Source organism: Ailuropoda melanoleuca, chromosome 15 (assembly GCF_002007445.2).
Source record: "Ailuropoda melanoleuca isolate Jingjing chromosome 15, ASM200744v2, whole genome shotgun sequence".
NCBI classification, from domain to species: domain Eukaryota; kingdom Metazoa; phylum Chordata; class Mammalia; order Carnivora; family Ursidae; genus Ailuropoda; species Ailuropoda melanoleuca.
Window position 1 is genome coordinate 59,945,418 of NC_048232.1, and position 26,531 is coordinate 59,971,948.

The following is a 26,531-nucleotide window of genomic DNA, read 5'->3' on the forward strand; positions in this document are numbered from 1 at the left end:
ATTTTTAGAGCTGAATGATAATCCAGTGTGTGTGTGTGTGTGTGTGTGTGTGTGTGTGTATACACACACACCCCTTCATCCACTGATCCATTGATGGACACGTTTCTATATCTTGGCTACTGTAAATAATGCAAAGAACATAGGGGTTTATACACCTTTTAGAATTAGTGTTTTCATTTTCCTTGGATAAATACCCAAAAGTAGAATTCCTGGATAATATGGCAGTTCTATTTTTTTTGAGGAAACTCAAAATTTTCCTTAGTGCCTGCACCAATGTACATTCCCACCAACAGTGCACAAGGGTTCCCTTTTCTCCACATCCTCACCAATACTTATTAATTTTCACCTTTTTGATAATAGCCATTCTAACAGCTAATGAGGGGATATCTCATTGTGGTTTTGATTTGCATTGCTCTGGTGATTAATGTTGAGCACCTTTTCATGTGTCTGTTGGCCAGCTGTAGGTCGTCTTTGGAAAAATGTCCATTCAGATCTTCTGCCCATTTTTAGATTTTTTTCTATTGAGTTGTATGAGTTCTTCGTAGATTTTATTAGATATTAGCCCCTTATCAGATATATAATTTGTAATCATTTTCTCCCATTCAGTAGGTTGTTTTTCATTTTGTTGTTGACATCACTGTTCTAATTCAATTCTGGCTCCCAGGCATGGTTAGATCCAGCTAACCATGTCCGTTTGTCTAGTGGGATATAGGTCTATGTCGAGAAGAGAAGGAGATCAGACCCAGACCATTAATTAGCATCTACAAGGCTGACATGTTGCCTACTCCAATTATTCTGTTCTCACTGCTTTCTATACGTAGAGTTGCTGATGCTATTGTTTTTAAAACTTTTTCTAGATCCCTCTGAGAAAAATTATTACCCCCCACTATTCAGGATGAAATCTACTTGCAGAGACGAAGATAACTATAAACTGCAGGTTGTAACTGAAAATAAAGCTGTGTGGCTTTTCGGCAATTAGACACTTCCGGAGGCATGCAGGATGGTGCATGCAGTCTGGGACACATGCTTTCTCTCCCAACATCAGTTGCAAGTTCTAAATGAGACCACAAGTCCCCGAGGTCCTTAAAATAGAGTCCTGCTCCATGCAAGTTCTTCTTTATAGATGATTAATTCAGTGCCAGTTTCACAGTAAAACACTTTGTTCCAATTTGTGAATCATCCATATAGAGTCATGGGCAGCAAGAACAGATAAAAATGCAGTCTGTCACTCCAGACAGAATATGAATTTGTTTAAAGCTGCTTCATTTATGAAGCAAACATGAACTGTCACCCTCCTAGAGAGGAAAGAAAAGAGAGGTTATGGTGTATCTGCTTTCTGCCTTCTTTTCATTCTCAATAGCTGAATTTATGAATTTATTACTCAGATTGAGTAATAGACTTAAAATAAATGCTTCACTTACACAGCCTAAAAGAACTTCACAAATCTTTCCCTAGATGCAGTGACTAGTCACTCTCTCTGATCTTCCTGGTAACATTTAACATTATCTGAAATGATCTTACTGTTTGAGTCTCTCCTCCCATTAGAATGTACGCTCCATGAGGACACAGAGATTTGTCCACCTTTTTTTTTAAAAAGACTTTATTTATTTAGAGACAGAGAGCAGGGGGAGGGGCAAAGGGAGACGCAGACACCAGGCGGAGCAGAGAGCCCTACTCGGGGCTCGACCCCGGGATCATGACCTAAGCGGAAGACAAACACTTAACTGAGCTACCCAGGCGCTCCGTTTGTCTCTCTTTTTTACCTGTGTACTCCAACACCTAGAACAGTGCCTGACACAAAGGAGATACTCAGTAAATATTCCTTGAACACAAGAATGGATGAAGGTATCCCCGTGGCTTTCACACCCGTTCGCATACCACAGATTGTTTCCGTTTGTGGTAAGAGGGTTATCTTGTAGCCTTGAATTTCTCTAACCAGGCTATGAAAAGGTGGCAGGTAAGTGGTAAGGGGAGAGGCTTTGAAAGACAAAGGCAGTGTCTAGAGAGAAACAGGGTAGCATGAAGGAGATAACCAGTGGAGAAGCTGATCACCACCAACAAATAACAGCCTTCTGGCCACTGCGCAAAGCCCTGTCTTGACCCCTAGCCAGGTTTGAGCCATCACTTCTCCCACCAGACGAATAGCAGCAGCAAGATGGCTTCCACTGTCAGCAAGAAAAGAAAGACAGAAATCCTGGCACCTTACCCTGACAAAGCCTCTGGGGAGGATCATTTGGCCTAACATAGCTTATTGTACTTGTTGAAACAGGAAAGCCAGACATTGTTTCATTTCTTCAGAGCTGGTGTTAATCCACTGAGTTTTGGACTCGGCTTTAGGATTTTCAACTTTCAAGTCAAATATCTGTACTTCCTTAACTTTTTTTCAGTCACAACCCCTAAATAAATGTGTATGTTGCTTTTTCTTCCCTACTCAATACTCTTTTTCTTTGTCCTTATCAATCCCAGAATCTGTTTTTAAATATTTGAGATCAATGCAGAGGTTATATATAAATTGTGTAAAATTCCATAGTATAAGGCATAAGAAGTGCAGTATTTTTTCCAGTCTCTCTCAATGAATATACTCAAAACCGTATGACATGACAATTTACCAGACAGAGAACTCTAGAAACTAGAGAACCCGCACCTGGGAAAGGAGAATTAAATCCTGAAAGAAAAATTAAGAAACATTAAGGAAACTTCAGAAATTAAAAATATATAGCAGATATTTTAAAATAAATCTTGATTAAAAAAGCAAAAAGGAATCACACACACAAAAAAGGAAAAGGATATATTTTTTTAAAAGCTAGGGATAGCTTAAAATTCTAAACTTAAGTAGAGAAGCAAGATTGGAAATCTATTTCTAGTTTTGTCCCCAGGTCTCTTAGCAAAGAAAATAAACATGAAGGTTTGACAGTTGTTTTCCCATAGAACAAAAACTACAATTTTCATAATGATACCCTGGATCCTAGCAACAACCTCATGAAATGAGCAGGGTGAGTCAATTATCCCCTTATTATCTTTGAAAAACCAGGGGTTCAAAGACAATGGACTCATCCAGGAACATACAGCTTAACTAGTTGCAGAGCCAAGGCCTGAACCCAAGTCTAATCCCTTCTTATCCTCTATATTGTGTCTACAGACAGAGATCAAAAGCAAATCCTCCGAAGCTCTGGAAATTCTTAGGAAGCATCTGGTAAAGAGTCACAGATCTTACCAAGTCCTGGTGTGTGCTAAATGACCAAACTTGACTCAAGGTCATCCATATTCCATCTCTAGAATCTATTATCCCCTGTCTTAGCTCAGATCTACAGGAAATGTCCAGGTTGTGTTTCTTTTGTGAATCTCTCCACCAGCCTAATTGTAATAAGAATTATTTTCAACACTTACCACGCTGGGGTGTGTCAGTAGTCATTGCTGTCCCAGTGTCTACAAACTCATGCTATTTACGGTCAACCAAACTGGGCCTTCTCTGTGACGATGCAGTCCTTCTCTCAAGGTCTCAATTAAAATTCTTTGTAGCTGACTCCCAAATCCCAAATCTATTATTTCCAGCCCTGCCTGTTCTTTGAATTTCCAGTCTAACATATTTGGCCATGGGTCAGTATTTCCTTAACAGCTCCTTCCCTCATTTTCTTTTAATGGCGCTGCCACATGGTTAGTCCCATAGACTCCAAATCATCCTTGAGTACTACCTGTGATGTCAAGCCTCACATTCCACAAGTAACCAGAAAGTGTGGATTCTTTTGCTGCATATCTCCAAAGTGGTTCATGCTTTCCTATTTCCATGGCCCTGACCCTAGTACAGGTCATCGTTCTCTCTCATCTGTTTGGAAGATTGGCCTCCTACGTGGAACTCCCTGACTCCAGTTCACTGCTCCCATCTATCTGGTCTGGCCACACCAACATCTCATTACTTTCCTAAACCTTGGCTTTGATTGTGTCATTCACATCTTCTCTAAGCCCTCCAACATCACCTTACGTTACTCAAAACAGTGTATGTCCTGTACTTGGAATTTTTCAAACCGATGCCACACCCTTGTTTCTCAGCCTTTTAACGCCCCATGTGTGATCTTCCACTGGGAGTGCAACTGTACAAATGGACTCTTGAACACACTCTCTGCATTTTGGCCTCCCTGACTCAGTTTATGCCCTCTGCAGTATCCAGATTACTCCTTCGTTATTGCTATTAAAATTTTACCAATCATCCAAAATCTGACTCAGTATATATGCCACCTCCATCACCTACATTGTGATAAAGCCTTTCTCCTGTTGCTAGTGATTTCTCTCCCTTCAGATAAGGCAACTGTATACGGGTGTACATGGTATAGACCCAGGAGGTCCATACAACACCTAAGTCGAGGACACACCCTGTACAACTAGAAGCAGCGGTCTTGCCTTTGATCTCTTATTGCATTTGCCTTGTAAGCTCCTTTCATTGCTTTTTTAACTTCATAAACTTCTAGTTTCCTTTTAAAAATAGGTTATTACGCATATGCCTCCTTTCCTTTTGTAGGCTATAAGCAATTTGAGGACACAACTAGGTTATACTGAGCTCTGCATCTAACAATGTACCTGCTAGAGTGCTGGAATCGTATTTGTGGGAAGAATGAAGAACAAAATTTCCCTATAAATACTCTTTTTCTTTCTCAAACTGCTGCACACAAGCTAATAAATGAAAAATTCTTGTGGGATGCCACCTATGAATACTTGGCATCAGCTCGTTGATTCAATCAGTTTCTGACTCTATTATCGTCAGAGCCAATTTCTTTTGTTTCTAGCTCATTACCTTATAATCCCTCCATCTTCTTCCCTTGCTTTTAAAATATCAAACCCTTCCTCTCTTCATTTTCTAATTACGGGTTATTTCATTTGAAGAACTAACTATTCCATTTTCTATTCTAGTATTCCAATATTTGTCTTAATTTATTTTAGCTGGTGAAACTTACACTTCAGCGAGAAATACCTGCCATAAATCTGAGTCATTCCCTGTAATTTCCCCTTCCTTGTACACCAAAATAATGGCTATAATCCAAATTATATTTACTTTTTAAAATATATAATAACAACTGCACATTACATTTCCATCTCAGTACTTTTTATTACTGTTTTATTTCTTGGCAAATTTCCTCTCTTATGTCATATTCTGCTTTCCCAAACCTTTTCCTTTATCGCACCCATACTTCAAGTTTCTCAGCAGGTTTTATTTTATTTTATTTTATTTTAAAGATTTTATTTATTTATTTAACAGAGATAGAGACAGCCAGCGAGAGGAGGGAACACAAGCAGGGGGAGTGGGAGAGGAAGAAGCAGGCTCACAGCGGAGGAGCCTGATGTGGGGCTCGATCCCAGGACCCCAGGATCACGCCCTGAGCCGAAGGCAGACGCTTAACCGCTGTGCCATCCAGGCGCCCCTCTCAGCAGGTTTTAAACCTCTGTGGGTATAGGGACAAGCAAAAGGCTTTACACAACGGGTGCTCAGTAAATTATTATAAATGATACTGGTACGTTTTGACTTTGGGATCTGTAGATTCATGACAATGAGCTAGATCTTTTGTCTTTCTCCTGTCCTTCCCATGTCTATTTTTGTTTCTATTTTCATAAATTTTATTTTCCCATTAATGCAATTCTGAGATTCTCATCTTCATTTCTAACAAATATTTATTCATCATGTGCATGCACGAAGTATAAGCTATATAGTTTGGTGGGATTCCAAAATGAAATTCAGAAACAAACCCTGCTCTGTAAGAGCTTATGGTTTAGAAGAGGACACAAAACATCTATAAAAGTAACTGTGAAGTCCTATTAATGTGTATTACATGATATATGAAATGTAACATGAAATATAATTAGAGGGCCATAAATTTGGGAAGTCAGCTTTTTGGAGGCGGTATCTGAGCTGAGTCTTGAGAGAGCTTTGCAGACATGATGAGTAAGATCCTTTATGAAGGAGAATGCCACTTCAGATTACTCATCCATTTCACAGTGACTACGCAATAATGTGTGAGGAATTTATTTCTAAACAATGCAGGGCTCCTTTTTAAACTTAGTTTGATTCATCATAAATATGAACAATATTTCACATTTTGAGAAAAAATAGGCATTTCCCAGGACTCTCTTTCCCCTTGCTTTGGACATTTTACTTTCCTCTTGACCCAATTCAGCAAATTACGTGCGCGTGCGCGCGCACACACACACACACTCTAAAAATAAACCCAACTTCACTTTCTTAAAGATTTTTAAAAACTTATTGAGGTAAAAACACTTCCTGTGATATCTATCCTCTTTCTACACGTTTAGGTACACCGCAGAGCACGGCTACCTCTGAGCACAGTGTTCCACGGCGGCTCTCTAGCACTTGCTCGTCTTGCAAACAAATGAAAAAACCCTACTTCAGAAGGACTGTCTTCCTTACCAGGGGTTAACCTTTCATTCAGGGTTTATTCGCTCTGTCACACTCATTCAGCAAGCATTTAGAGAGAGTCTGCACCACACACGAGTTGCTTGTGAAGGAGACACAGCAAGAACCAGCCAGGCTCAGTTCCTGTCCTTGACCTTTTCCGGACTACATATAACCACGCATGAGCTGCCTATGGTTGCTTTAAAATGCAATTGTTTTCCCTTCTAAACAGGTGCCCTGGGCTTCCCATCATAATCCATTTTCCAAATGTCACAGGACAAATACCACTATTAAAAGCCACATGATTAAAGACCTGTGTGCCAAAACAGGATCCCAGAGATCAGTGCAGTCCAAAACCAAACAGGACACTACTTGAGACTTTAAGACTCAATTAACCATGTAATGTGTGGTTTGTGGATGTCTAGCTTAAGGGAACTGAAATGGCAGAGAAGCAACAGTAAGGCTCATGTGGGGGGTCAAGGGCAGAGAAATTATTTTTCCCCAGAAACCTATGATTTCAACTTGCAGAGTATTGCTCCAGAAAATAAAAAGTATCAAGTGAAAGGTCTATCCATTATTTGACAGAAAACACGAGCTTAGAGAGAAGGAAAGATGGTGGGCAGGGGGGAAAAAGGTCCTACTTATGCTTCGGATATGGCGATCAAGGGCACGATTAAAGGCCTAAATGAAGTCCATGTAACAGCGGGATTAAAGTGTTAGAGAAATATGTGACATAATTATTATATCATGGTATCTGGGGCTGTTGAAAAATGTTTTCCAACTACCAAAGTGAGCCCCTGGAGGAGTTAAAAAGCTCTCTGACCCAGCTTCCCTGGGGACGGTTCAATCTGTAGAGAAATCTCTGAATCTGGGACAAAAATGAAACTGGAAGGATAGTGACCTATAAAGAAAAGGCAAAGCTCACCACAGACCAACTATCTCATAACCCCGGAGAGTAAATGATCTTCTGACCGTGGGGAAATGCAGGGGAGAACTGAAGACTTAGAAAGATGAGAGGGCATTCATGTTCCATTTAATAAATGCGCTCCAGATCCCATGGCCGCAACAAAACGAACAGAAATAGCAATGAGAAGAGTAGGAACTGATGCGGGATCAAGTCAGTGCCCCTCCAGGGGCTCGCCCCCGGCCCCTCCCCCAGCCCGCTAATCTGGCATCTGCAGACTGACCCCGGAGAAAGTAGACAGGAGAGGAAATGGGAGCATCAGTGCCTCCTGGCCATGGTTTCTTGCTCTCTCTTCTCCCCCTAGCCCTCCACAGACCCGCACTATCACAACAGGTATCTGCTTCTGGTTTATGTTTACTACATCCCGGGCTCCGGACTGTGACGAGGCATAATTATTACCACTCATGTGTTAGGTGGCGCTTTCCCTTGACAACTTTCTTCTCCTGATCTATAAGATATTTTGGTCCTTTCTCTTTTTCCTTAAAATAACAAGGAAACATTTTTGGCATTCACTTCTTTCAGCATCTAACAATTAAGATACTTCTTCTGTTACAGTAGTTACACCTAACTGAAATGGGTTTTAGTTATTCTTCCTCTATCATTTTATTTGAGTCCTAATTTGTTCTTTCCCCTTGTCTAATTTTTTTCTGGCCTCAAAATAGTAAACACTCCCCTGTTCATTTTTTGTTTTCCTCCCATACAAGATGAAACCACTAATCAGGACCACGAACACTGCTTGCCTTTCAAAATGTCAGAACACACACAACTGAATGGTGCGTATCTAATTCGCTGTAACAGCTTCAGTTAACATACATCAGTTTAATAGTCGACTTAATAAATTTTCTTTCTAAATTTTGGCATCAAAGATGCTGTATAATTCTTGTTAAAGCTTTCATCTTGAGTTCTAAAAACTTACCAAGGTACGAAAGTAACAGTGTTGATATAAGCCACAATTACACCTCTTGAAACTCTCTCTCTTTTTCTTGCAACATACTGAAAAACAATAAGAAAAACGCTTATTTGCTTTAGGACAGAAATTCTGAAGTACACCATGATCTGGGCATTGTAAAAGGCAGTTCTTCTGTAAATACAGTAATAAAAGATGGCAAAATTGAGTGGAAAGCTTACCTTCATAAGAAATACTAAAGAGAAGAAGGAAGACTTTATCTGCCTCCATATAGTCTTCCTAAGTAGTGTAACAATTCTCTCTGCAAATGCATATACAAAGCATGATAGAAGAGAAAGTAGTAACAAGCCAAATGTAACTATAACTGGAGGTATCAAAATATTAGTATTCAGGCAATATGGGGTAAGGTAAAAAGGGATCAGCATCAGCTACAGTAAATGGAAAGTTACCTTAAAAACAATTTTTGTGTTTGGCTTTGGAGAAAATACTAAACAGACTGAGAAAAGTTAAGGGCTCCAAAAGCTAGAGTGAAGTCAAATATATCAAGTACGCAAGAGAAAGTCACTGCAAGTATCCTGACTAGGAAGTAACCTTATGCACTGGCGCGGGGTGGGGGGGGTTTAAGGAAGAATGAGACAAAGATACAGTTTAGAAGGGGGAAGGAAAAGCAAGATTCTGAGGCAGCTCAGCCAAGACACCATAAAGATATGAAGATAACGACAATTGCCAAAGAGCTAAGAGACACAGGAGGAATCTGTATGTCCTGCTGGTAGCATGGAAATGAAGGGGAATATGCAGACTTGCCCCAGAGCCCCGTGACTGGGCGTCTAAGCAAGATGCTGCTGCTTACAGAAATGGAGCTGAGACGACCACTATTGATACCTTAAATGGGTCATGAAGACACCACTGGGAAGGTCTTCTACAGGTAAGTGGAGAGGTGGGAATGAAGCAAGTGTGAGAGGTAGGAAATGTGGATAAAGGCCATCGACATGCATTGGGAGCTGCCATGGAGAGCAAACAACTTCTTAAAGTCATCCGAGCACATGCATGGTAGGTGAAATGGCAACATCGAGCTTATTTATGCACATATTTAGCAAAATAAAGTACCTTATTTCATTATCCTCTTCATTAATCTGTATATTTTCAACTGTCCTTGTGAGATTTGGTTGTTTCTTCTGGGAAAAGAACAAGGGTATATATTATAAAAATATCAATGAATGGTATAATATTCAAGAGGTTAATGGTCTCTACTTTTATATTTTATGTCAATAACTCCAATATCGGGGTTTTTTTTTTTTTTTCAGCATGCAGCATGTAAAATACTTTTGCAAAAAAAAAAAAAAACCATGAAAAATGCACCGTATTATCGACTCAACGTTTTTAGGGGGTTGGAAGTGAAAACGTAATAGAGAAACTGAAAGATTTAAATAGTAATCAAATTCAAAAGACTTTTCAAAAAGTTGAATCACAATGATTTAGCACATTTAAAAATTTTAGATAGGTCTCTGTGAGAGGAGAACGCAAGAACAGAAATCCAAAACGGTAGATAATACAAATGGCATTTCTATTTGGCCTTAAGCACATCATATGATTTGCAGCATATTTCTTCCTTTTTATATTTAGTGCAGGCTCTTAAAACCAGTTCCCATTTCTTAAGTGTGCATTTTCAGTGGGAGGGGTTGCCTCCTAAGCATGAAAAGGAATATGGGGAAAACCTTAAGATTTAGAGTCTGTTGAGACTAAGTTAAGGTAGGACCTTTTCTCAGAAAAGGGCAGTGTGGTAATCATTTATGTAAATATAGTATGCACAAATAAATATCTAAAGTTCATGAAGTTTTAATCAAGGAAAAAAAAAAAAGGAATAGCAACACTTACCTTCCAGTATAAGGCTCCAAAAGCAAACCCAATTACAAGAGAGAAGAAAGCTGGCAATGCCATGGCTGCCCATTGTAAGTTGGAGTCTCCAATGGGGTTTGAGGCCTTCCCTGTAATTAAAACAGCACAGTGGTGAACACAGTGTATTCCTGCTAGCGGTTTTGCTCTTATGCCGTGGTTGTTCCCAACTGTTTCTGTAACGCACTCTTGATCTAGCTCTGTTTAAAATATTTGAAACACTGATTTTTCTGCTGAGTATTGTTTTGGGACAGCAATGCAAGTCCTCGTCATCTCCAAAATATGTAAGTTGAAAAATAAAAGAAAACCCACTGAAGGATATCCGACGTGGCTGATGTTGACACACATGGAACGCAGACGACATATTCCTAAAAGTGATTTATACTATCAAGCAAATCCATTTTCTGTGACGTTATCGTCTGAAACCTTTTTGTTTTCTCACTCTTCACACCTTGCCAAGAAATTTTAAAGAAGACATTTTGCAACTTGGATCAAGGTCGGTATGCATTAAGCTGTTTAGCCTGCCGCAAATAATAAGTCATTAAATGAACTTAGTGGTTAGAGTATTTTTAGGTACCTCATGCTTTGAGTCATGGCGTTTCCTCATCACACCTGCAGTATACCTACTGGATGCCAGAGAGTGCCCAACTCTGTGCTAAGGACTAAAGGTTTGATTTTCTTAGATCTTTTATGTTGAAAAGATTGAGACCATTATACACTAAAGAATGGCTGAAAGCACCAGTGTTTTATCACTGCTTAGTCTAAGTAACAGTGAGAGACAGAGAGAGAGAGAGAGAGAGAGAGAGGGAAAAAACATGTGAGATTAACTTGGGACTCCTTTTGATCTTAGCTCAGCTCTTCCGTGTTAATTCATGAATTAAAACACCTCTACCACAAGGGTCTCTTCTGTCTCCTTACAAGGAACAACCTGGTTGTTTGTTAGAGACACAGACACATGTGCCAACCTGTACAAAAAGAACTGAAAATCTTCAGTATCCTTTTGATGAAGGAATACATTTAGAAATTATACATTTTCAGCAATTATAGGATCAAAATGTAAACTAATCCAAGGTAAAGTGACTGTTTTGGGCTATAATATTTTGCAATATTTGGGATACTGTGTCAGCAGCCTATAGTCACCTAGTTAACATATGAAGTACCTAAAGTAGATAATACAAAAGAACCAAACCACTGTATGTGTATAAAACATTTACAGGGAGAACATGAACTTACAGATTTAACCTGAGAGGCAAGAAACGAATCTTATCTACTGCAGAGAGAACAGGAATTGCCCATTTCCCCACCATTTGTAAACTGGGAGCAGGAAATTCACTAATTCCAGGACTCCTATTTCCAAAGGGCTCTAATAGGAAGTGTGTCTGTGTGTGTGTGTGTGTGTGTGTGTGTGTTGGGTGGAGGGTGAGTCATGGGTGCCCCTTAAACTTAAGGAAGGGTGATGGGGAGGGAGGTGGGGTCTTCCATTCATATAACTATGAATCACTTCCTTGAGACTAGACTAGCCTAGCTTCTGACCCACCCCCCATCCTATAGCCTCGTGGGAAATACGTTTTGGCATTTTAAAGTAGAATTCAACATGAACTCGCTCATCAAAATAAACCAGAGTTACAACATGGGATTTGGTATAATTGAAGTGGTACTACTATTATTGTAATAATACAGCTATCTTAAGGGTTATATCAAAGGTTGTGTGTACTAGTCTGGGATTTAACTACCATTTATAGAAGTGTTTTTTCTCAGAAAATGGATTCAGAATTATAAGCAATTCTTGCCATTTTAGGAATTTTAATATCACTATCTGTACATAACTTGGCTATTTGCGGTTGTATTCCAGTAACAAGTATGAATTCTCCTTGATGGCCATTGTGCTACTGATGAAGGATAATTGGAAAGCAGGCAGGGACAAGGCCTCCAGGCCCAAGAGGAAACCATCCTTAAAAGGATTTTACACTGCCCTGGAAGGAACTCTCCACCCTTTCCCATGTGACAAAAACCTGATTGGATGACAGGCCCAGGAAGGGTTCATCAAATTGAAACAGCCTGTCAACAAGCCCATAAGAACCCCTAGACTTAGAAACTCCAGTGGCAACCCCTTCGGGTCCCCTCCCATCTTGGGAGCTTTGTACCATCATTTTGCTATCGCTCAGTAAAGCTTGCTTTGCTGCCCACCAGTGTCTGGTCTACCTCTTCATTCTTCAAAGTGGCATGACCAAGAACCATGGGCACCATTGGAGAAAAAAAATCCTGCAACACTATGGCCCACAGCGTCTATTGGGACTGCTCTGTGGTTATGATGGATTTGACCAGGTGACCTCCTAGAGGGGTCCCCTCATGAAGGTATACAAGAGAGAACAAAGGAAGCTATTGATATTTTTGTCCCCAGACTCCAATGGAAAACTAATGAGCTAAGATGGGGCTATGGGTAGCCAGATGCCCTGGAATCAAGGCAGCCAACACCCTATATTCTTCCTGTTCTTTCCAAAAGCCAGATCTTCACTTGAGCCATTCAGACCACAGGAAAGACCAGCAACGAGCAGAAGTGGCTTACTAGAGTGCGATATTCGGGGATTCCCCGCTCACAATCTTTCTCAGGTAGAACAGCCCCTAAAGAAGATGTTCCAAACAAATCCATGCTGGACGAGAGACCTAACTAAAGAGAACTCACCTCACTCTTCCAGTGTAGTGACTTTTTAACCACTTTAAAAGTTCCACCTCCAGGACTATGGCCCCAAAGTCCTAGACTCTGACTGACACACTGCAGCAGTCCACCAGCAAGAGAGAGGGAGGGAGGGGCCTGGTAAAGACTGGGAGGGAGAAGCGACCAGAGGAACTGAGCTTCACCTCCTTGAGGGATCAAGGTTACCTTGCTTTTGTTATTTCTCATTAATGCAAAGAGCTTAATAGCCAGGCTTTGGTTCTCTCCAGTGATACTGCCATCCCTCTTGCAGAGACAGAAAAAGGATTATATCAGAAAAGGCTTATTCATATCTCCAGGGCATGACTCCCAAGAGTTTCTACTGCTGCTATCTACCAGGGATCAATGAGATTTGAACTGTGTGCCTCAAGGCCCAAGTGGTGGGTATTTGGTACCAGTGCCCAAGCTAGTAACAAGGCTTTGCTTTTATGTAAAGATTGCTACACAAAACTTGTAGGGTGAGGGAGCTCACCTGGACAGGATTTCAGTAATCCCAAATCCCTGGGTTGTTGCTATAACTGTATATCATTATTATGAAATGGCCCACTGTCCAAAATTCGTGGGAACTGACTTGTTTGGTTTGACTAATAATACCCAACATCTGTTCAAATACAGAACACGAAAAACCGTGCTACAATTTTGCTGAACTGCTTTTTCGAATGATTTTGCTTAATAGGCATCACCATACTTGTGAGCATGGACCCTCTTGGTTCTTAGAAAACCCGCAACTCAGTACTCCTCCTTAATTCAGATTCAAAGCTCATTGTAGGCTTGCCACAATTAATGACCCACAGCCTTGGTGCACCTAATTGTTCTAATAATGATGAACACATATTATATATAAGGCATGGCTCCAAGTTCATGCATGTTAACACATTTAAAACTCACAGAAACTCTATGAAGGAGGTACTATGATCCTTCATTTGACTGGCAAGTCCAGAAAGATTAAGTAAGTCGCTCAAGGTCACACTGTTATCCAAGGGCTAACACTGGTATATAAGCCCAGCCAGTCTGACTCAAAGACTCTCTTATTAGAAGATGTATAATGTAATGTCAAAGTAAGGACTTCTTCCGTATCATTTAAATACTGTCTACAAGGATCTTAAACATTCTTTTAGCTTGGTACAAAGAAGATTACTATTATTTTGAAAACACAACTCCTTTTGGATAACTTTGACACTTTCATAAGGGAGAATCATGGGATAAGATAAGAGAGGACATTCACATCTCAGGACTCCTTCATATATATTGGTCTTCCGGCTAGCATGGCCACTATTTGGGATTTTATCCTACAAACTAACCTGGTCACTTCAAATTTCCCAGGCCATATGCCCCCGCAAAAGTCTTATCTTCTTTATGCTATGACCAAAAACATTTACATACTTCTATTATAATACATATATATATATGATATATCTCTATATATATGATATGAGATATGATATATATCTCTCTCTATATATGATATATATGATAAAGTACTAGGACTGTTTCTTTTACAAGAACATAAGCTCTTCAAAAGCTAGTTTTTGTGCGCGGGTATCTAAGTGCCATATTGATGAGTGATGTCTCCTGACAAAAAGCTGCAAATTATGCAAGATCCATATTTTTTTTTTTACAAAAAAGGAAAAAATAGGAAACCAAAACAAAGATAAAAGAAGGCTGGCCATTCATTTTGTAATAAAAAAAAACGAATAGGTGTTTTATATTCAGTTGTCTTTTGAGATAAGTAGAAAAGACTTTTGCTTCCAACCATGATTATAGCAGATTAGCATTCCCAACCTAAATAATTATTATACCAGACAAATTATTGGAGGCAGTTATTTTCATACATTAGACAACAGGTAGCTCAAGAATGTAATCTCTAAGAGTAAAAACACACATGGTAAAGCCCATGATTGTCTTCACTTTCTGGCTGGGAGGTATGGAAGACGGAAACCAAGTAGGGTTCAGCAGTCTCACTGAGACAGGGAATCAGACACTAAAGTTTAAGGATGCAGATGTGGCTGGAGTTTGTGGGGCAGGGTTATTGGTGCTGTGCAGAAAAGGAGCACCAGGAATCTCTGGAGGAATCTCCTTAAGTCATTGGTTAAAAAAAATAAGCTGTACATGCAAAGAAGAGACTTCACAAAACCTGGCAATGAACAATACCTGGGAAGGTATGACCTTGACAGTCAATCAGAGACAAAGGAGCTCTGACAAGCAAGAATGGGAAGATTTTCTAGGCACTCAAGAGTTATCTCAGAAATTCCATGCCTTAGAAATAAGCCTACTCTCTCCCTTCCCTCTAAGAAAGCTTAAAAACAAGACTGGGAAGGAAAATAAAGATAATCTGCCACTAACTGAACTGCCTATCTGTACAAAACTCAAAAGCCTCTAAGAAATGCTACAAAATCTGCATTCTTGTAAACATACTATCCACAATATCCAGCACGGATTCAAAAATCACTAGCCATTTAAAAGGAAATGTGATCCATAATCAGGTGGAAAAAAGCAGTCAATACACACCAACCCTGAGGTGACCCTAGATGTTGAGATTAGGAGACAAGTACTGCAGAACTTTAGAACTACAGTTAATCCTTGAACAATGCAGGGGTTAGAACGCCAACTTCCTGCACAGTTGAAATCTACATATAACTTCGACTCCCCTAAAACTTAACTACTAATAGCCTACTGTTAACTGGAAGCCTTACCAATAACAAACAATTAGCACATATTTTGTATGTTATATATATTATATACTGTGTTCTTAATGTAAAGAAAATGTTAAGAAAATCATGAGAAAATACATTTATAGTACTGTAAAAATCTGTGTATAAGGGGACCCACATGGTTCAAACTCTTGTTGTTCAAAGGTCAACTGTATATCCAGGGGCCAAAGAGAAAAAAAATTATCATAATGAATATGCAGATGGAAAATCTCAGCAGGAAAATGTAAAAAGAATTAGATGCAAATTCTAGAATACAAAATACAAACTTAGCAATGAAAAAATGTACTAGATCCAAACCCATAGAATGTACAGCACCAAGAGTGAACCCTACATAAAACAGGCATTTTGAATGGTTATGATGTGTCCATGAAGGTTTGTCAATTTAACAAAGGTACCTCTCTGTGGGGAATGCTGGGAAGCTGCACATGGGTGGACAGGGGGTGTGTGGGAAGACTCTGTACCTTTCCCTCAATTTTCCTATGAACCATAAACTGGTCTTAAAAAAAATTAAAAACAGAAAAAAAAAGTACTGGATGAAAAGTTCAGCAGCTTACAGACGGCAGAAGAGCCAGGAAACTTGAAAAAATTATGCATTTTGGTGAACAGAGAGACTGAGGAGAGGGAGAAAATTCTGAACAAAACCTCCGTGATCTGTGAGACAATTATCAAACTACCTAATACACATGTGATTGGTATGTGTCTGATTATACTATGTGTGATTCTTCTTAGGAGAAAAAAATGAAGAAAAATATTTGAAAAAGTTATGGACAAATTTTCCCCAAATTTTGGGGTAAATACACTTGCATGCCAAAGAAGCTTGACAAAAAGCAAAACCCCCAGTCCCAGGCATATCTCAGTCAAGCTATTGCACAGAAGAGGGGAAATGACCCAGTACATATGAGAACAAATATAAACTCCGGATGCCTTTTTGTCAGAAACAAAAGCAGGAAGACAATTGAGTGACATCTTTAAAGGATGGAAAAAAAACTCTGTGAACCCCAAACTCCATATTTAGTAAGAAGCACCTACAATACTGAAGACATTTTTTTTTTCTTAAGTAGGCTCCATGTCCAGCACAGAGCCCAATGTGGGGCCCAAACTTACAACCCAGAGATCAAGATCTGAGCTGAGGTCAAGAGTTGACCACTTAACAGACTGAGCCACCCAGGCACCCCCAGAGACATTTTCTTAATTAAAAGAAAAAAGAAAAAAGATGTTGTTGCCAGTAGATTTACACTATCAGAAATACTAAAGGAAGTTGTTTAGCCTGAAAGGAATTAATACTAGATGGAAAGTTGGGCTTACGAGAGGGTATGCAGAGTTTAAGAAATAATATATGGGTAAATAGACAACTATTTTCTTTTGCTTTTTAAAAAAGACATAGGATAGTTTAAAGCAATGATTATAAGACTACTGTGAGGCTTATAACCTATATAGATCTACATGTCAACATAGCACAAAAGATGATTCTCATATTTTTGCTTAAGTGCTACAATATTAAGTAGAACATTGCAAGATGTATATTGTAATTCCTAAAACAACCATAAAATAATGCAGAGATCTGTTGAAAATAAGAATAATAAAAAATAACCCCAAATCAACCTGGGAAGGAGAAATAAACAAATGAGGCAAATAGGAAACAAAATGGTAGGCCCAAATCCAACCATACCAATAACTGTATTAAATATAAATGGATAAAACACTCTAATTAAAAGTCAAAGACAGCCTAGCTAAAATAGCAAGGCCCAACTATATACTGTCTACCAGAGATGTTCTTTAAAAATAAAGACAGTAGGTTGAAAAGAAGAAAGGTATACCATGAAAATAATAAGCATAAGAAAACTGGCTCCACTAATGTAGACAAAACACACTTCAAGACAAAGAATTCTAGCAGAGGTAATGATGAATATTTCACTAACAATATAAAGGTCTGTTTATCAGGGAACCCATAACAATAATCAATCTATAACCACCTAATAAGACAGCTTCAAAATACAGGAAGTGAAAAACTCATAAACAAAGGAGAAATGGCCAAATCCACAAGCAAAAGATTTTTAATTCTCCTCTCTTAGTAATTGATAAAAAATTAGACAAAAAGTTTAATAAGCATATAGAAGATCTGAACACTATCAGCCATTTTGACCAAATTTGAGAATGCTACACTTGATATTTGAATGATACACTAAGTTTCAATAAATTTTGAAAGATTACAGTGTATGTTTTCTGACAATAGGATTTAGAAACCAATAGATATACAGAAAAACTACATAAGTTTAGACATTAAATAACCCACTTTTATATTACCCATGAATTGAAGAAGAAATCACATGGAGAATTAAAAAATTTTTTTAAAGAAATGATAATGGAAACACAACATATCAAAGTGTGTGGGATGCAACTAAAGTTGCTTACATGAAAATTTATAACTTTAAGTGCTTATATCAGAAAATCAGAATGGTTTAAATCGCAAATTAAATTTTTCTACCTTAAGAACTTCAGCTACAACTTAGCTGAACAAACTAAACCCAAAGTAAAAAGAAGCAAATAATAAATATTAGAAATCAATGAAATATAAATTAAGAAGCCAGAAGTTGCATCTTTGAAAAGATTAATAAAATAAAATCAGGAGTTAGTAAGAAAGACCTTAACTGGCTAACACACAGTACTTTTTAAAAACTTTTCAGATCTGATGTATTCTCTATTTCCGAATTTCAGATTTTAGAAGGTTCTGTCTACAGATATTGTATATAATATCCTCAGTGAAGTCTAGGTAGCACACTGTAATCAAACACAGTTATTTCAGTAGTGAAACCTTTAAATATTCACTTTTAGAAGGAAAAGGACTACAAACAGCCTTATCTCAGCTTAAGTCAGGTCAGGTTTTGGTGGCAAAAATTCCAAAACAAATGGATCTTAGAGGTTTTTAAAAAATTCTGAATTGCAGAATTGCTATTGTGGATTTGTACTAAATTGATTACTCCTTTTTATAGGTAGGTCCTCTATGTCCCTAAACATATGACAGTGCCCCATTACTAAGTCTTAAGGGATGACTNTGTCCCTGAACATATGACAGTGCCCCATTACTAAGTCTTAAGGGATGACTTTCTTAGCTAAGATCATAGGACGATTTTTTTTCCTTCTACAGCTTCCATGAAACTAGAGGATAAGAATATTTAGTAAAATCCAATGACCTTTATAATGACCTTGCCTGTATTTGAAAAGAGGACATTAGGCTTCCAGGAAATTGGGTTCTTAGTCAAAGAGGACAGAAATTTCAGGAAAAGAAAAATATTCTCCTCTGACATAATTTTATAGTAAATAAAATCATCATATGTACAAATACAGAATAGTAAATACTGATATATACAAAACTGAAAGTATCCTTGGAACTCTATACAACCAACAACTGTACTTTCAATTTTAAAATTCCATTTTTGTCAGGCAATTCCACAAAAATATATTGACAATGAATAAAGCTTAAATCGTATTTCTAAAAGTAATTATATGACTTATTTAAAATAATCTTAGCAGATTTTGACCCAATTCTCTAAAGATCATCTTGAGTTGTAGGGAAACCCATTTCTACAAACCTTTTATTTATTAAAAAAATTTTTTTAAAAAAAAGATTTATTTGAGAGAGAGAGAGCAAGCACACAAGCGGGAGGGGCAGAGGGAGAGGGAGAGAGAATCTCAAGCAGACCCCACACTGAGTGAGGAGCCCAAGTGGGGCTCAATCTCACAGCCCTGTGATCAGGACCTCAGCAAAACCAAGAGTCAGACGCTTAAGCAACTGAGCCACCCAGGCACCCCCAAATTTTTATTTGAATTCTAGTTAGTTAACATATAGTGTAATATTGATTTCAGGAGTAGAATTTAGTGATTCATCACTTACATACAGACCTAATATTTAATTCTCAGGAAGGCCATAACAGGAAGAACAGTAACAGAACAGTATTAATAGTAATAATTGCAGAAATTTCCTTTAAAGCCCATGCAATACTCCCATAGGTGCTAACTGGAGCCATGCATGCATTAAATCAGATGTATGTACTTACTATTACTGCTACTGCTGTCATTCCTAAGGGAGCTGGCTGCAACAGGGGGTAACATAAATGGTTTTGTGACACTGACTCTGGAATCTAAATAGAAAGCAATAATGTGTCAGTGTTGCATGGTGATTTACATAAATTACAGAGTGTGCAAAAGGTTGAAGTGCAATTGTTCTTTCAAGGTCTGCTTCCCAAATTTTGATTATTCAGATCCTATTTATTTCTTACTGGGTCCTGTTCTATTTTTATTAAGTTCATCATNACCAGAGTTCTTTCAAGGTCTGCTTCCCAAATTTTGATTATTCAGATCCTATTTATTTCTTACTGGGTCCTGTTCTATTTTTATTAAGTTCATCATGGTCACTTTATAGAACAAAGATTCATTGCCTACATATGTTAATAAATATAAGTAACACAAATTGTTAATTAGTCTTAAAAAAAAAAAAAAAGCAATGGAAGTAGATTTTGTACTACAGGGACCCAGTGGGGGAAAAAAAGATCTCAATACAGAGTAACTGGTGAAGATCAGAATTCATGACTCAGAGGTAGACCTTAAGGAAAAGATTTGAAAAGGGGGCATTAAGAAAACTGGAAATGAAGAATAAGATACACTACACAATACTAGAAAATATCAGATAAAAAATGAGTCACTATCTCCCATATTGTTTACCCACACAAAATTCTTATATTTGAAAATGATGACTGTTGCTTTGGTTTGAAAACCAATAAATCAACTGATCACTTCCTTCATGTCATTGATATATGTCTTTGTATTAGACATATACACATATATCTTTCTCTAGCTACACATATATTTGAGTCAGAGGTAGATTCTTACCTATACATACAAGATTCAAGCTTGCTTTTGACATTTAAATTGGAAATGCTTATGTCTTACCTTTTTCAGGACCTAATGTTGAAGAGACCACACATTCACTACTTTTAGATGCCACCGTCTCCAAGTCCTTGAGGGCATCAATGGATCTATTAAAAATTCTGAAGAATTCTTCAGGGGTAAAATGCCTGAGTTCTGGGCTTTTAGGTGATTTTTTTACATTCTAGAAGAAAACAGGATTATATTTTTCAGATAGTTTACAGATTTAACTGATGTCAAGGTAACAAACTAGCAATAAGCCCCCCAAAGATTCAAGTAAAACTAACACTTTTAGACGATTGTTTTAACACACATAATACAAATTGGTACTGTAAGATAGTGATCCCATCCAGTTTGGCCTGGAGCTCAACTCCATATAAAGGAATGGAGTGGTGGTAGGGGTAAGGTGAATAGAACATCAAAACAAACTAATGGTAGCAGCAAATTAGAGACACTGTTCTTTAGAGATGCTCATTAAAATAATTATTCCTCATTAAAAAAAAAATACCCCTCTGTAACACATGCTCCAAATAGCCCAAAATTAAAAAGTCTGATGATACTAAATATTGGCAAGAATATGGCTCAAGGGGGACTCTCATACACTGGTGGAATGATATAAATTGGTGCATTTGGTATCATCTAGTAAGGTTGGACATGGGCCCATTCTGTAACCCAGAAATTCCACTTTTAGGTGAACACTCTAGAGACACTCTTGCACAGGTGCACCAGGAGACATACAGGAACGTTCTGAGCAATAGTGTTATAGAACACATCAGACAACAGCAGAGTGGTTTAATCATGAGAGATGCTTAACTACAGGAAACCAACGGAGGGCTGCTGGAGGTGAGGTAACTGGGTGATGGGCATTAAGGAGGGCACGTGATGTGATGAGCACTGGGTGTTATAACCAACTGATGACTTACTGAACTCTGCATCTGAAACTAATGATGTACTATATGTTGGTCAATTGAATTTAAATTAAAAAAAATGAAGAAAAAGAAGAGTGGTTTAATAAATATTGATATATTAAGTCAACTCTATAAGCAGGAAAAACTTAATTTCAGCTATATGCTTCAAAGTGGTGGTTATATCTTATAAACATAATGCTGAGCAAAAGGACTGAGTTTAAAAGAATAAAGAACATGATTAATTTCTAGAAATTCCCCAAGAAAGCAAACCAGAAAGCTATATTTTAGGAATTCATTCATGCATGATTATCTATAAATAAAAGTAGGTAATAACACCTATGTAGCACTTGGTATGTACCGCACTAAGTGCTTTATACATATTAGCTCCATCTCCAAAACAACGGAGAAACACCACCTGGGTTCTAGCCACAGTGCCAGGATTAGTAAATGTATACTCTTTGGTATTTGGGATGCTCTTCCTGACATCACCATTTACCTAACACTAACTCATCTTTCAAGCCCCAATGGGTGGATTATTTCCTTCATGACACTGTTCCTCATATGCCCTACTTTTTGTGACCCCTACCTCTTTTCATTGCCATCAGAACACTATTTGTACCAATACGATATAAAAAGACATGTTAACTCTGTCACAGACTGTAAGACACACTAGTTTAGAAATGAAAAAGTAAAGCAAAGAAGTGATGAAATGCAGTGAGGAGGCTCTTAGTATGGTAAGAATTCTGAGTTTGAACACAAACGGGACGGCTATTGGGTCTTGAAGAGAAATTGGAATTTGGATGAGAAGAAGTATTTAAGTTGCGGAGTACAGAATCATGCTCAAAACCTTAGGTTTAAACATCTAGAAGGTCTGTGGGGTAGACACTGAACTGTGAACTCTGTGCCTAAGCAGGTCTCCTAAGACCTAGTTTATTATAGATGTGGTATTCTAAAATAATCATAAACATGTTTATTAAGATTTATTTTGCCAGACATGGTACTAAGGCGCTGATCACAAATCACCTAACGTCAACTCCACGAGGTGGATCCTGTCACTGTCCTCATTCTAGGAATAAAGAGAGTGAACACAGAGATGGTAAGTTCACAAAAGTAACTGGTGACTGAGTCAGGATTTGAACTCTCACACCTCTTGCTAGTCTCTGCACACTGCCTCGTCCGTATACTTCAATCTCAAAGCACTGCCAGGCCCGCATTCTGAAGCTGGTGACAGCTAAGCAGCAAATGACCTGGAGATGTTAAAGTGCACTTCATCATTGTAACATGCTTACTGTGGCTAGGAGGGCAAGTCTGAGTGTTCATTATAGATAATTTTCCATTTAAAGGCAAATGAACATTTGTAATCTAAAAGGTGGGTTATGAGGACTTCACTTGTGAAATAAAAGGCTATTTTCTTACATTGTTGTGTGAATAAATTTTTTTTATATTAAGTGACATCTAAGCCTTAATGTATATTTCATCATTGCCCGGTGACTATGACCACCTATTTTCTGTGCTCACCTTAAAAAAAATTTAAAAATTTCACAAAGACACCGCCACCCTTGCCAGCAGCAATCAGCATAGGTCTTAGAGCAAGAAGAAGCAATCCCAAGGAATACAAAGTTACCTCAAATGAGTGTTCTTCCATGCACTCCACAAGGTCATCCACTATTTTCACAAGTTTGTCTATGATAGAGTAATTACTCAAGCCTTCAGAAATATTTGAAAATTTGTCCAGAAGATCAGTTAAGCTGACTGACAACTGTTCCACCATCACGCTTATCCAACAATGACTAGGCTGCAAGAAAATGAAAGAAAGGAAGATAAAGGAATCTATTGTAAGTACAGTAAACTTGGAGCACACTTCTTCAAAGACATTAATGTTTCAGTTGCTGCTGGACAAAGAACTTCCTTATATCAGAATAGGTCAGTTCTTGTGTGGTTTTTTGTTTTTGTTTTTTTTTTTTTTAACTCAGATTTAACACCTGCTTCGAAATTTGCAAATGAATAAAAACCTGACCAAAGTATTGATGGTAAAGAATGTTGCTCTTCCATGGAAGTAAATTAAAGATGGAGCCAAGTCTCACCCTTGACAAGGTCTACTCCTTTTACTCACACTGTATTTAGAAAAGCTTTATGCTGAGGGAGTTAGAAAAAAAAAAAAGCATTGTAGGGGAGAGTCCTAGACCTCAAGGACTTGCAGTCTTTGGTGGACTGGAATATGAAACAACGGATTAAAAATAGATTTTTCCGAAGTACTTGATAGATTCCAAGGCTTCTTCATAGATAAATTCACGTGGATATTTAAAAAACAAACAACAGCCCTGGCAGGAACGTGGTCCGAGAGAGAAGCACTTTTGCCTTAGCAGCAGGACCAGCGACATAATTTGTGGAGCCGAGTGCAAAATGATAATGTATTTATTGTTCAAAAATGTGTTCAGGAATGAATCATGACAAGATGCTGACAGCAGAGCTTTACACCAAGCACGGAGCCTTGCCCATGGAGCTAGCCCTGCCGTTGGCGAGAAGCTCAAATATGTATAGTCAGGTCTAACTGGGATCGATTCTGGCTGAGAAACTCCAAGCAAGCTGCATAAATTCTCTGAACCTCTCTGTAGAACGGGAATAATAGAACAAGGTAGTTGTAAGGAGATAATGTACATAATTTGAATGTAAGTTTTATGCAGGCAGTATTTTTTTTTTAATATGGCCTAGAACAGCGTCTGTGGCTTGTGAAAAGTTGCTTAGAAACTATTTGTTGAACAGATGCATGAGTGAATAAAAAATGAATGAGAAAAAATCCTCTGCGTCAGGGGACTGCATGTTCTGTAAAGGGCTAAAAAAATCAATATTTTAGGCTTTGCATGCCAAGAGGCAAAAATAAAGGATATTATGTAGGTACACATATACAGAGAAAGCAAATTTCTACAACACTTTTATTACAAAATTAAAATGTAGTAATAATAATTAAATATGTCTTTTGTATAATAATCAAATTTAATCTTTTGTAATAGAGGTTTACCGATAAGAATGGAATTCGTTATTTTGGGTCAACATTTTGGTTAGCGGGGTTTCAAAGTATTCTCTATTATCACATAGACGGCAAATGTTCATCTGTAAAAACCAATCTCAGCTGGCTGGCTGTATAAAGTCAGGCAGCTGATTGGATCTGGACTACAGGGTATAGTTTGCCAACCTCTGTTATAAATGGCTCTGGGCCAATAAAGGTTTAGATTACCAGAAAAAAATCTCCTTGATGTGTATTATTAAAATCTATTTTTTAAATTTGTGTAACATCACTTAAAATAATTACTTAAAATAAGTTCATATACTTTGTGTATTTGAACATTATGTTTTCTTGTATAAAGATCTTTTAAGTAGAAGCTCTGATTTTTTTTTTTTTTTTAAACTCTGGTAAAATGTAACAAGTGAGGAAAATCAGATTGGGGATAGCAATAATTGCCTTGGCTTATAAGCTCCTAAATAATTTAAAATAACTTCTGTTGTAATAAAAATATTATAGGTAGTAACTCATGCCATATAAAATGAATCAAACCACTGAACTTGATTTTTCTTTGTACCAGCAGAATATCTCTATGGGGGAAGGCCAAGTAATTTATCCTAAATTATACAAGAGGGCTGGCCATCTTCTATTCATTTAACAGAACAGTTTTAAGTAATATAACACAGCCAAAAAGGAAACCAGTTTATCTACGAATTGGTAAGCCCCAATTCCTGGAAGCACTAAATGTCATTCAAAACTTTCAGGAGTGTTGGCTCTAGCTTCAGAAAAGGAGAATAAACAAACCCCCAAAAGGGAATTAGTTCAATTAGGCCATTTCACTCAACTCATCAACCAAGTTCTCAAAGACTGTGTGTTTCCAAAGTATGTTCAGAATGGATTCTTTGTTTTGTTTAATCAGTGCTTATCTTAAGCACATGTAAGTTCACATTTGCATCATTCACAGGTCTCTTTCCAAAATGTCAGTCTTTCCTTTGGGGCTGAATGGCTCTCCAAGTCTCCCTCCATTTAAACAATGATAATTCCCTTTTAGATAGTCAGCCCTGTCAGCAAGGGGCAGATTTCCTAGGATATGGGATACAGCACACACTGCAAATACTGCTTGAAGAGCCTTTATACGGTAGGGCAGCCTTCCCCAATTAGTTCATTCTGTTGTAATTGTGCAAATTTTTCTGTGGCAAGCAGATTCTAGGTGTTGGTCTCTTTAAACTCTGTCTTCATGCCACTTAATAAATTTGCTTGCCTATCCTTCCCTCAGATCTTCTGACATAGAAAAACCAAAATCATATTCCCATTTTGAACAAAGGTACTCCTTTAGTTTCTGCAGTCTTGAAGCCTTAAGTGAGCAGGGTTTTTTTTTTTTTTCTTTTTTGTGGTTAAAGTAGAAAACGATTTTATTTATAGGTTTCTTATTTTTAAACCAGGGAACTCTGGGGTGCTTACTGCCACCACTTCTGTTTATCTCTATTTTCAGCTGAACTCTGTGTTTGCATTCTGTATTCAAGTTCTTATTTAGCTATGAAGACTCCCTCACGGCCACCCACAGTCCCCCACCAGTCCCCAACTTTCACATACCTAATCAACAGCTGAAGCAATCAACTTTTTCCAGCAAAATTCTCAAGCCTAACTTATAATTTCTTACAGTTAAATCCTGGAAATCTCACAATCCACTCTTAGCCCAAAATCTGCCCTTTAAAAATTATGAGGAATTCATTGCTAGCTGATAGGAGCTTCTGTACTACTACACTGCTGAAAACACATTTCTAAACCTCTTGTAAATTGTATTTCGTTCATTATTCATTCTTGCCAAATTTCCTTGGAAAAAGCTGTATAATCAATTCAGAGTTCTATCTTTTCATTAATTTGCTGAAAGAGTTACATGTTAGCTTTTTAGGATTCTTGGACTTATTAAAGATAGATCTGAGGCTGAAAAAAAAAATTAAACATCAGCCAGTTTTGACCTGTCTGGAAGAGAGAGAACCAGTTTTGACTAGATCATCAAGCAGTTTCATATTTTCTTTTTAATTAAATATAGTCAATGATTTGCAAAGAGAACGAAACACAGGAAACTCAGTATTTCATTTGTGAGATAATAG

General features: G+C 37.9%; 1 protein-coding gene across 2 annotated transcripts in view; it reads right to left on the reverse strand.

The window, feature by feature from the left end:
• Nucleotides 1-505: 505 nt before the first annotated feature.
• KITLG (KIT ligand) overlaps nucleotides 506-26,531 on the reverse strand; it is an 81,228-nt gene continuing 55,202 nt past the window's right edge. Inside the window, exons 4-10 of one of the 2 annotated variants that reach the window (XM_019802245.2) lie at nucleotides 23,041-23,211; nucleotides 20,533-20,692; nucleotides 19,641-19,724; nucleotides 10,144-10,253; nucleotides 9,376-9,443; nucleotides 8,278-8,354; nucleotides 506-1,295 (exon numbers count right to left, since the gene is read on the reverse strand). In XM_019802245.2, the coding sequence (XP_019657804.2) occupies nucleotides 8,315-8,354; nucleotides 9,376-9,443; nucleotides 10,144-10,253; nucleotides 19,641-19,724; nucleotides 20,533-20,692; nucleotides 23,041-23,211 (633 nt within the window). In that variant the 3' untranslated portion in view covers nucleotides 506-1,295; nucleotides 8,278-8,314. The remainder of the gene's footprint in view (nucleotides 1,296-8,277; nucleotides 8,355-9,375; nucleotides 9,444-10,143; nucleotides 10,254-19,640; nucleotides 19,725-20,532; nucleotides 20,693-23,040; nucleotides 23,212-26,531) is intronic. The other variant, XM_019802248.2, reaches the window with a different exon arrangement.